Source organism: Montipora capricornis, chromosome 9 (genome assembly GCF_036669925.1).
Source record: "Montipora capricornis isolate CH-2021 chromosome 9, ASM3666992v2, whole genome shotgun sequence".
Lineage (NCBI taxonomy): Eukaryota > Metazoa > Cnidaria > Anthozoa > Scleractinia > Acroporidae > Montipora > Montipora capricornis.
This window is the reverse complement of record NC_090891.1, coordinates 41,195,426-41,207,854: the sequence shown is the minus strand read 5'-3', so window position 1 is coordinate 41,207,854 and position 12,429 is coordinate 41,195,426. Positions and strand designations below refer to the sequence as shown.

Below are 12,429 nucleotides of genomic sequence, written 5' to 3'. Positions count from 1 at the left end.
CAATAATTATCAATATTATTATGAATATTATTAACAAAATCGCTATTACTATTATGATTATTATTATTATTATTATTATTATTATTATTATTATTAACAAAATGAAAAACATGTTTAAGCCATAGCGCTGAAACCACTGACAATGATTTTCACAAGAGAGCTGAAATGGGTAATTGACGGCGAGGATCAAGTTAACAACCAGGAAATATCGCACGTCCAACAAATGGTATAAAAATGGTCTAATCGCTAACAGAATTCGTCTTCCGAGTGGAATAGCTGTAAAAGCTCTGACAGAAGAAGAAAGAAGAAACTCATCCACCGTCGTGCCTTTTTCAACAGAAGCAAACTAACATGGTAAGTATACGTCAAATTTTCTTTCCTAAACATGAAACTTTTGATCAAGTTCTTCTTCAAGAAAAACGAGAGATGCGTCGATTTTCCTCATGGAAGTTTATTTCATTTCTTTTTCCTTTCAACAGGAGTTCAAAGGGTTTCTCTTGTGCTTTGCGTTCTTTTTTGTCGTCGCATCGGGCGCTACAGTTTGTAAATGTGGAGAGGAACAGAAGAAGGTAACGTCTAGTATTTGCAATAAAGAATGACTAGACCAATGCAGTTTCATTGTTTTTAGAATATAAATAACTTGTTTATCTTCTCCTGAATCAATCCCGACAGCTGCGATAGCGGCATCCTGAGCATAAAAATTCTTGCAACACATTCTTAAAGAGCCTTACTCACCCAATTTACCTTGCGCGCCCACTTTACTTTGACTGATCACTGTATTGATGAGACGAGACCAAGGTTTAAAACTTTTACTGTCATAAGCTTATCGGAGTTTTACAGCTGGTTACTCGAGACGTTGAGATGACAAGTTAAAATATAGTTCGAAATCTGGAGAAATAATCGTAATACCAAATATTAATGATTGTAGGCTGAGTTAAATTCAAACATAATCAAAATAGTTACCCATTGGTCCGTCCGATAGTCTTCATTCAATAGCAAAAAGAAACCAATTACAATTAGTAACGTAATGTCTGTCGTTGCTAATTATACAGATTAGCGATTGTTGTTTAAGCGAGACGTGAAGAGACGTGAAGCTCTCCCTTTAATTCATAGTCATCAAAACTGTTTTTATGTAAATAACTAGCAGTAATCATAAATTATAGAGCGTCGCCTGGAAGGCCAAAGGCACCTTTATCGGTTCCCATAAAGTATCTTCGGCCCTCCCAGGGGTTTTGGGGAACAAGGGAACGTGGCTAATTTGAACGGGGAAAAAGGGGAACAATGTCAAAATATTTTAGGGAACAAGGAAACAAAAACAATTTTAGGGATCAAAAAGGTGGGAACAAGTTTGAGAGTAATTCGGGGAACAAGGGAACACAAGCGTATATTTGGGAGGGCCTCCATCTTAATCCATTTACTCCTAGACTGGGTTATGGGGAGTTGGAAGGAAACTTCCGATTCTTTCTCCACCCGTTAGCAACCCTCCTTTCAAATTTCAGAGATATGGACCGATCCACGAATATTATATGATTTTTTAGCGACGTGGCGAAAGGTCAACAGATTACGGGCAATACGCTATGACAATTGTCAAACATATTCACAAAACAAGAACATAATTCTGAAAGCTTATTCTACGCAGAAAGTAGGGAGGTAACCCGACCGAAGGTTTGATCACACCACGAAGAATATCGAATACTAACAGGATAAATTCACGCTAACCTTCATCTGACATAAATATCCTCCACAATTGCAAGAAAAACCATCCAGGTTTTAACTTGGCTCTAAAGAAGTTCTCTATGGAAATTCCCTACCATTTGCGAGCATCGTTCCGTTTCCGTAAGCAGCGCAAATTGTGGTCAAGCGTCAAAACTGACAGATTTTTCCTTTATCACATCCGTAATCTGAAGAAAAACTTCAATCAGGGAAATTTGAGCTCGCTCCTCAAAGATAAAGAATCTTGACACGTTGTGGTTAATCTCGTCTTTTCAAGTGCGTACATGATTACCAAATTCAAAATTTGGTGGAAACAATATTTGTCGGGATTTTTGGTTGAGCTAAACAAAATTTGTCAGCCTACTAGTGCGTACGGTGACTATGTAATTTTGTCCGCAATTTCGACTGAAATTCTCTGTTTCTTTCCCCCCACCCCCTCCCCCCCGGCGTGGACACCACTTTCGTCTCGCTCGAAGGCGATCTTCGGAAAAGTAGAGAATCATGTCATTTCAACCGTTTCCGATAAAAACTGGCCAGTTATTGGCTATTTGCCATATCTCGTTATTGGAGAAATTTCGGGGCGAATTCCGTTCCGAACGGAAAAAGAGAACTACCTCTAGAGGTTGTCTACAATTTCCGAAAAATTTTCTGGAAAAGTGCCGTACCATTTGACCTCAAACGTGTACCATTTTCGCATGGAAAACCGCTTGTCAAGAATACGTTTTTCGAATCCTTTCTCAAAAAAAAAAAAAAAAAAAAGTCAAAAAGGTAAATTGTCAAAAATACGGATTTAGATACACCCGGAGTTTGGGTTTTGTGGATTCATGATCCCTTTTTCGGATTTCGCCATTTTGGATTCAGAAATCGGATTTGGATTTTCCCAAAAAAGCGCACCCTAAGATAGCACGATCTTTCCAGAACAAATTTCTAAAACTAACCTTTTTTACAGCGAAAAATATTAATTCCAGAACATACACAGTCACTAAACGGTCTGCAGCAATATGCTACTGAAGAGTGTAATGTTCCCCGACAACACTATCCCTGTCATATAGATTCTTAGCCTCATTGGTTTCCCTTGCAGAAATCAGTGTCGGAGTTCGCCGTTAAACTAAACGATGGAAGGAAAGAAATCGACGAAAAGATTACAGTCGATACCGAAAACGAAACAGAGACCTTCCACCTTGAGGACGATGACACTGGCAACATTCATGAAGTTTTGTTCGATTTCAGGCGGGTTAGTAGAGTAGTAGAGTAACCCCGAAAGACAGAGGGATCCTCTTTCATTTTTATTTCTTTTTTCAACTTATCCATTCCTCTATTTCCCTTAATTATTTTCTTTCTTCGTCCTGAGTAATTAGGGAACTTTAGCAACCTCAACAAAAACGTCACGTTGTTCGATAGTAACTATTTTTATACCAATGTCGTTGTGCAATGTTGACAACCTAACCTGCGACCACTTGGTAGGAACGCCAATCATAAATAGGAAGGGTAAGAGAGGACGTCTTGCTACGGCAACGAAGTCAGTCTTCACTTCAAAAAAAAACTTCGCGCTGTCTTAACTGAGTTCTTGCGATTTTTCCATCGTGTTCACTTAAGTTGTACCTTATGGGCGAAGTATCAGAACTAAAAAAGAGAAACTAAACTTGTTACTTTCACTTTGTCGTTTTGCAGAACGGCGAGTGAATATTTTAGGCGTTTCCGTAGCCGTTGTCGTTTCTCAAACTCTCTAATAGTTAATCAACCAACTCTAATCAAAGATAAGCGCAAAAGCCTTCCCAATTTCAATCCACATTAACTTATCGTCTGCAGATTGACTATTTTTTTCATCATATGTAACCATAGGTAACCCAAGCTCTAATTTGCACAATAGCGAATTGCAAGCCAATTATAGGGTTTACTATGGGCAAAAATGGATAGAACTTGAAGACAAAATTAGGAATAACTTTTCAAAACAAAATTCTCACCTAAAATTCCTTTGTAGTTTCTTTTGTGTCTTGTGCGGTTTTTAGGTCGATTTGAAGCGATTTTGTGGAATTTCTGTTCTAACTGCTTTTCTCTCTATTATACCTTCCCAAGGTAGGAGAGTGCGCCAGGGGAAGCTACCAAATCTGTTGAAGGAAAACAGCCATAAATTCGTTCCAAAGGCTCCGATCGCATCAACATTTCACGTGGACCACGTCAGGTAGCAACAGAACGCATCCATAGACCATAGTAGGTTTCAGGGGACCATTACCGTAAGGCAAGAGTGAGTTAGCTAAGAGTGTTGTTATGCCATGGGTGGGCTCCCTACCACAGTCACAAATGAGTCTAATTTTGGAATATCCGTTCCCGCGAAAATCTGTTGTCATGTCCCTGAAAAAACATGCAGAAGCAGTCACGCGTGACATGGCCTCTTCTGATTGGTTAAAATTGGCGGCCCTTTGTGTTTTTCACGCGCAAAATCCATTTGTGACTGTGCTGGGGCAAAACCGCAAAGTGATGGATCAACACTCTTATCTAATTCACTCTTGCGTAAGGATGGAATTATTCCTGAATAATAACCACGATCTTTTCCGTCGAGATCCACCGAAATACGCTTGACTCAAATCCCTCGTACCCCAACCGTTTCAATTTTTCTTAGCGACCCGGCTTATGAGTCAAATTACTCACCCGGTGACCAAGGGTCAACATGATCCCATGAACAATCGCTGTTTCTTTACGCCATTCAATCCACAGGGTAACATCTGAAAAACTGACTTTGCAACTAAAGAGCAAATATCCTGCAAAGGTTGGTCAAGACAACGTGAACATAGGCGTTGTTGCTTGCAATATTTCGGCTGGCCAACTAAAGAGCATTTAATTGATTGGGTGATTAATTGAATGGCGCAAAGAAGCAGCGATTCTTGACCTTTGGCCACTGGGTGACTAAGTAAAGTGACTCAGTCACAGGCTGGGTCGCTAAGCTAGGAGAGATTTTCGATGTAACTGGAAGAAAAAGATTGTGGTTATTATACAGGAATAATTCCCTCCTTACGTTAATAGTCCTCTGAAACCTACGATGAATGTGTTCTTTTATTAACTGCGTGAAATTTTGATGCGATCGGAGCCTTTGCAACGAATTTATGACTGTTTTCCGTGAATGGATTCGGTCGCATCTTCTGGCGCACTCTCCTATCTTGGGAAGACATAATAGAGAGAGAAGAATTTGGAACAAAAACTCCACGAAATCGCTCCAAATCGACCTTGAAACCACACAAGACACGAAAGGAACTACATCTACATCTACCTACAAGATCTTGCAAAATCTTAAAGAGACATGACGCGGGTGGTCGGCAGGACTGGTTAGCGCAGTAGTTTCGTTTTAAAAGCAAAGGAGTTAAGGTGAGAAAATTTTATCGAAAAATCAATCCTAATTTTGCTCTCAAATTTCGTTACATTTTTTCCCATACAAACCCTTGTAATTTTTTTCGTTATTATGCAAATTAGTGCTTGGGGTTCCCTATGATGTAACTACACATAATTGTTAACGAAGAATGTCCCCTTTTCCGTATCGGGAGTCTATTCAGGGGAGAGGTGGGGAGGGAAAGGGAAAGATCTCCTGTGATGGAAGTGAATGAACCACTGTATCAAGAAAAAATTAGAGATAAATACAACATTCTCAATCACTATACTTTATACACATAAGAATTCGCCGCAAAAATTGAACATCCTGATTTGTTCAACCCCGCGCTTTAGCCACGTTAACTCTCGTTTTATATTCTTTAAAATGGTTACCGGCTAAGTTCAGAATTCATTTCAAGGTTTTGGTAATACCTAATTACTTTTCAGGTCATGCGTGGTCTAGCACAAGAGTATATATGTAATCTTCTTCACATTAAGAATCCATCCACATATGGCCTTCGCTATAATTCTGAAGTTTTGTTAGTACTCCCGTCTATGAAACGAAAAAGACACTTGGTGACAGGGCTTTCACTACTGCTACACCATCACTCTGGAATAAGTCGCCGAGTGCAATAAGGGAGGAGGATAATTTCTAACGTTTTAAGTCCAAATTGAAACCATTTTGTATGCATAGCTCTTGATATTTCAAAGACTTTTATTTACCTTTTAAAATTTTTAATGTTTTAGCTTTGTTAACGTTGTAAAGCGCATTTGATCATATTTACATGCTAATTTCCGCTATTAAAATATTTAACAATTATTGGACGAGGTTGAGCAAAATATCGTGATTTGTCAGTGACGAGCAGAGACACTGACAAATCACGATATTTTGCGATAACCGAGGTCAATAATTGTTTTATCATTCGATCACTGACTTCGTTTTTTGTTTTTGTTTTCGTTTCCGAGAAGCCGTAAGCCCGCGCTGCCTTGCAGAGTCGAGTAATGGCACAGATCAATTGGTTTCTTTCTCAGCATAATTATATTTGTAGACTTCAAATTGTACTTACAGTCAAACGTTCAATAACACTAGGAATCAACAAAGCTGAAGAATTTCACATTTTTCAAAGCGTATCCCGACAAGTGAAGCTTTGTTGTAAAGCTCGCCATTCTTTTTTCTGGCTTCAGCATAAAATCTCTTCAGTACATATGCATTCGCCAACTTGTCCTTCGCGTCGATGACACAAGTGACTCTTCGTCTACCTTTCTTTCCTTGAGATACTCTCGAAATACGTTGAGTGCAACTTTTGTTCCTTTCTTAGTATCAAAACTGTTCGTTCGATCAACTAAAGATGTCGAATCATTCTCTGACAGGTCGGGGAACCGATCGGCCATTTTCTCACAAGAGCGTGATTTCAATTGCGCATGAGCAGAATATTATTTGCAGCAAAACACTTATTTGTAGGCAGTTATTTGCAGGTCACGTGGTGGGCTCTCGGCCAATGAAAAGGAAGGACAAAATGCATCGAATGATAATTGTTATTATTGCAAATCCGAATTTGATATTGATGGCATGTAGTCAACTAAGCTCATAAATTTTCTAATTTCGTTTACTATTTAAAAGCCCGGAGAAAATGATCAAATATTGCCGGCTTACAATGTTGGACGTTGGGCCTAACGTAAAAACAACTTTGGCCAACAATAATTGCAAAATACCGGTGAAACGTCGTTCAACATGATATGTTAAAGTCTCCAACATAACTGTGACTATGGTCAATGAAGATAGAAAAGGGGCTTGAGCAGAGTGATAACTATGATAATTACTTACTCATTATCACAACCATTATTAATATCATTCAGTAGCATTTCATTATGAAGATTGTTTTCTGTTGTCCACCAACGCAGGACTTGTCCATGTATCGAATCCCTCATCGCAAAGTTTGTCTCCTGAGAACCTCTACGGATAGGTAACCAAAGCCTGGGGACTTGATCAAAGAACTTGAGTCGGTGAGTACCACCCCAGGTTAACAGACCCTTCTCCAAAATGGCGAGCGAAAATTCAAATAAGTCAAAATGAAAAATTAATACCAGAAATGGAAAGAGCATCTTTATTTTAGTAACCCTGCAAAGTTTCGGCGTATCGGGTGTAATATGAGCTGAGAAAATGTAAGTTGAAAAATGAAAAATGTTCAGACGTTTTTATGATTGGGGGTATGGCGTATATGTTGTGGTTTAATTTTGTTTTAGGTTAGCTTTGTTTTCAAACCAGTTAAAATTTTTAAAACTGGTTTAATAGCATATTTGAATGTCTTTCTGTACTTACTTTTATGTGAGTATGTATAAAATAAACTAGAGAAATCATTTTAAGGTTATTATGATGGATTGATGTCTTTGATGCTATCTTAAAGACAATAATAATATTATTATTCATTGCATGTGAACAATAATTTTTAGTATTTGGGGTTAAATGCTCAGCTTAGTGATGAGTTAGGCACTAATCTCACTTTCAATTATTTCAAAGAAATTTCCTTTACATTCAGCTTGTAAACAAGCCATTTTGCAAAATGACTAATTTCCTTTCAAGATAAACTGTAGTTTATTTTAATAAACTACAGTTTATATTTTAAATAGAATATTGTAACAGTACAAATAATACCGTTGTTACGTTTAATGGTAATGTTGTTACTTAATGAGAGACAAATGTTTATGAATCTTGTATTATACAAGTCAAATTATATTGCCAAAAAGAATTCTTAAAGAATATCACTGTTTTTTTCATTATGAAAAGTAGTCCTACTTGTGAAAGACAGAAAAGTGTTTAGCTCTGACGAAGGGCTAACCCTCAAAACGTCAGCTTTCAAATTTCTTTACATTTTCTCAGCTGATATAATACCTAATGCACTGAAACTTGCAGGGTTACCAAAGTAAAGGTGCTCTTTCTATTCCTTGTATCACTGTTTCATTCAGTTTAATTTTAACTCATTCAAATCCGCTGCCGCCATTTTGGAGAAGGGTCTATTTGCTACGTGAAAATATCAGTCACCCACACACCCTTCTTATGTTTAGTGCCGTGTCAGACAAAGGGCCGCCCTGTTTGTCTCCCAAACTTGTGAAAGGAATAATGAATTTTTTTTCCTCCATGAACAGTAGCTTTTTTCAGTAGATTTTCGAGGAATCAGCACCTTTTATTTTCCACAGGACGCCCAGAAGGGTCCCACCCGGGAAGAGCCTAAGGAAACGATTAAGTACGTGCGTGGTGATCCTGTTGATGATCGCTCATTTCTTAGCGATGAGATGGCTAACATGTGCGCTAAACTTCCCATTTACTACTTGGTGCCAGAGAGTGTTACTGTGGATGTAGAAGAGCAAAAAATTGCAAAAAGTAAGTTGTTTAAATGTAAATGTAATCATTCACAACAATTGGTTAGCATTTAGTGGATGAGGTCGAGTATGATTTGAAGAATAATGAAGCCCGAGTGACGAGGGTGTTATCCGCGAGGCCAAAGGCCCCAGCCTTGTCTAAAGTGTAAAGTAACTTACAACATGGCAGGTGGCAAACTCAGTAACGACGTCCATAATCGGTAAAGCATCTCTGTAGTATATTTTGTCGTTATTTCTTTCAAGGGAAACACTGAGGAGTCAATTACAGACAAGCGGAAAGTAGCCAAAGTGATTAAGCGTTCAACGCGACGTCACTATTCCTTTATTCGTACACTTATTACAAAAATATTTACAAAGAAAGTAGGGAAAATTAATTAAGATTAAGTAGAGTACTGGCTGCGCCGAATAACCAGAAGTGAAAGAGGGGCTGGGCAACCAAGCATGAATGCATTTACCAAAACGTCACCTCCTTTATCTTCATGTAAGATTTCCCTTCCCCACATATGGCGCCGTCCTTCATTCCCAGTTGCTTCACGGTTGTTTTACAATTGGTTCCACGACTTCAGCTTACGCTCACAAACAAAAATTCTGATAGCTTTTAAGTTTTTGAATATTTCCTCAACATCCCCGGTCATTTTCGTAGGGTTCCCCCGGAAATAAAGACAATCTTTCGTTTACTTGCCAAGATGAATGTTAGTTTTTCGTCGGCAATTGTCATTCCCGTGAGCTCTGGCAACTAGTAGGGACTTTAATATGACAACGACGTGAATGATAACGCCTCTATAGCCAGACAATAGCATTTCATAAGCAAACGTGCATTTTTGTATTTTTCGTTACTGTTTTCTTCAAATCTGTAAGGGATAGTGACCAAACCGCAAGTTCTATGAAAGACGGTGGCATACAAGGGCAAGTTTTGAAATTTAAACAAAATTCTTGCCAAAAAAGTTAGCAGGTATTGTGACTAGTGTTTAGGAGTTGAATAATTTAGAACATTTCACGATAAAGATCTTACAATTTTCGAAGATCGGTTGACGTTGCCGTCGTTGATCTTAAGCTTTCTGTTTAGGAGGATGTCGGGAGTCAGTAAGAGTTTATACTTTCTTTAACAAAAGATCCGCTGAATCGAGATCATCTCGAAAAGTTATTCAACTTCTCGGAAATATTGAGTTGACTGCAAGTAATTCCTATTATCATTCGATGTATTTTTTCCTTCCTTTTCATTGGCCGAGAGCTCACCACGTGACCTGCAAATAGCTGTCTACAAATAACTGTTTTGTAGCAATTTATATTCTGCTCATGCGTGAAAATGGTAGTTCGCTTCCCTGAGCTTTCAGAAAAAGATTTCATTGTTGGGAATTGTGAAAAATAAAGTTAACTCAGTCATCAAATGATAAAACAATTATTGAACTCGGTTATCGCAAAATATCGTGATTTGTCAGTGTCTCGCAGATCAATTATTTGCCTCAGCCTTCGGCTTCGGTAAATAATTGATCTGCTCGCCACTGGCAAATCACGATATTTTGCTCACGGTCGTCCAATAATTGTTAATTATTCGACGACCGGGTTTAAGAGACAAACGAGGATATTCTCAGTTTTACGAAGTACTTTGATGGCCTCGCCATACACTAACGTCATACAAATTGCTTTTCTTTTCTATTTAACAGGAAGGAAAAGGAATCCTCTCTTGTGTACCTATCTTCTGCCGTGTGCAATTATCATCATTGCCCTGTAAGGTCGTTCCCAAGTCTAAAATGGTTTCGAAGGTGAACTTCGAGTCAGTCTAGGCAGAATTTAATATTGAGTCGACTGATTTGTGAAGTATACTTAAATTACAATTACCTGTTCGGGCAATGAAGATAAACTGGCTAAAATTACTTTTTTTATAATGTAATTTAGAAAGAAAAGTCAAATAAAGCCACTTTAGATCTCAGTGTGATAGTTTTGACCCAAGAGTTGGGAATCTGAGATATGTCCACACTGATGCACGGAATTAGATGCTCGACACCGGATTTTGTGCTAGGCTCCCAGACAGTCGAAAAAGAGGAAAAACTGCGAGCGAAAAACGAATGGGGGCCTGGGAAAGAGGGAAAAAATGCGTGCGGAAAACGAGTGAAGGCTTGGGTCGAGGCCTCGACCCAAGCTCCCACTCGCGTTTCACACGCAGTTGTTTTCGCTTTCCCGGCTATCTGGGAGCCTGGAACAGGGTCGATTTTGATAAGCGTCACGAGGTGTTCCCTTGCTCTCCTCCCCAGGTTTCAGGGAAGATGTATGGGTTATTGACCAAACGTGAGGTCAAGATGGCTGGATATTGGCCAAATTCTTTTTTCGCCTGTTTATGGACCAAGACGAAGTCGAGGTCCATAAACACGCAAAAAGAGAACGAGGCTAATATCCAGCCAACCTGACCGAGCAGGCTTGGTAAATAAAGGATTTATTACATGGGATAAAACACCAAAAAAAGATCTTTGATCTTCGGCCCCAAGCGAGAAATCCTGAGCGGGCAAGATAGCTCCATCGGGATTTGGTTCATCTTGTCCGCTCACGGACTTACTCATATAATAAAGACAAATAATGTCACAATGTGTCCGGCACCAAACTCCAATCCTCAGCTGAAGATAAACAGCTGCATTTACCTTCAACCCTTACACTGACTTATATTGGTGGAAGTGGGTAACAAATGCTTACAAGAGTGAATTAGATAAGTGTGTTGATCTATCACTTTGCGGCCTTGCCCCAGCACAGTCACAAATGGATTTATTTACAGATACACTTTAATTGTGTGCGAAAGAAAGGCCGCCAATTATAACCAATCAGAAGAAGCCATGTCACGCGTGACTGCTTCTGCCATGTTTTTTTCATGGCCATGACAAATGATTTTCGCTGGAGTGGGTATTCTAAAAATACACTCATTTCAACGGTGACTGTACCACCCATGCCATAACAACACTCTTATCTAATTCACTCTTGATGTTTAGAAATAAAGGAACACCTCGTGTTGGATATCAAAATATAATTACGTGCCTTTTTGGACGGTGGGGTATCTGAAGCAAGAACGACGACCAGGGTTATGAGAAAGGAACAACGGCATCTGAAAATACGACTTCGTGTTAGTGTAGCAATCATTTACCGATAATTCCAAGTTATTAGGGCTTTGACTTTCTTTTTCAAAACCGAATTGTGAAGCAACTATTCAATGGAGTTTGTATGAACTGCGTGGAAGATGAGATAACAAATTGAAAATTTAGCATCGATTGCTCAGACAACGCACGTCCTTCACATAATCTAAAACCTGGTATGCTGAAGTCCAATTCCAATGTAATAAGCCCTAGCTGAATTTTTCCGGCACGCCTCCCAAAGCCCGTTTCCGCTAACAGATAAATAGGTCACGGTCCGGCGGAAAACGGACTTTTCTCGCTTGTAGCGCGCCATTTTTAACCGACCAGTTTTCTGGTCGGTGGTGTGCCGGGGGTGTGTCAGAGGAACACGTCGATTGCTCTCGAGGTGAAGAAGTCTGAGGAAAATGAACGTGCTGGAGGCGATAAACGCCGGTCTAACTAAGCTTGGTTTCAAGGAAATTCGAAAGAATCAACGGAAAGTTGTAGATGCTTACGTTGGCGGCCGAGATGTTTTGATGGTTGCGCCGACCGGCTCAGGGAAAAGTCTCACGTTTCACATCACTCGGTTTGTACTGGATTTTTACAAACATGTACCCCGCGAGCAGGAGTCTCTTTCGATCTTGAAGTTCGAAAGAGACTCTGCTCGCAGGGTAACAAACATGGAGAAAGAGATCTTGTAGACACAGTTTTCCTTGTTATTTTCCCTTTGGTTTCACTAACGAAAGATCAAGTGTCGGTCCTTAGCGAGAAAGGGGTCAAAGCTGTTGTCTTGGGCCCAGAAACTTCGAATTCCGAGACAGATTTAAGAAAGAAGCTTCAGAGGGCATATTGTGTTTACGAGTTCCGAGGCGCTATTTGGCAG

General features: G+C 39.4%; 1 protein-coding gene across 3 annotated transcripts; it reads left to right on the top strand.

Annotated features, from left to right (window-relative positions):
• The first annotated feature begins 225 nt into the window (after positions 1–225).
• On the top strand, positions 226–10,381 carry LOC138015053 (uncharacterized). Of its 3 annotated transcripts, XR_011125477.1 has the most exons (6): positions 226–354; positions 480–569; positions 2,795–2,947; positions 6,976–7,077; positions 8,269–8,452; positions 10,116–10,381. XR_011125477.1 is itself a non-coding variant. In XM_068861952.1 (4 exons), the coding sequence occupies exons 1-4, from the start codon at positions 352–354 to the stop codon at positions 10,233–10,235; spliced, it is 366 nt and encodes a 121-aa protein (XP_068718053.1). In that variant the 5' UTR covers positions 226–351; the 3' UTR covers positions 10,236–10,381. The 3 variants fall into 3 exon arrangements, 2 of the variants coding, with proteins under 2 accessions (XP_068718053.1, XP_068718052.1); XM_068861952.1 differs by lacking the exons at positions 6,976–7,077; positions 8,269–8,452; XM_068861951.1 differs by lacking the exons at positions 6,976–7,077; positions 8,269–8,452; positions 10,116–10,381 and adding an exon at positions 5,521–6,969.
• Positions 10,382–12,429: the final 2,048 nt, after the last annotated feature.

Excerpts from the sequence above, each read along its gene's own strand:
- LOC138015053 (XM_068861951.1), top strand. Across the intron at positions 570-2,794 it reads GTGGAGAGGAACAGAAGAAG|AAATCAGTGTCGGAGTTCGC; the intron begins GTAACGTCTAGT and ends TTTCCCTTGCAG. Across the intron at positions 2,948-5,520 it reads TTTTGTTCGATTTCAGGCGG|GTCATGCGTGGTCTAGCACA; the intron begins GTTAGTAGAGTA and ends ATTACTTTTCAG.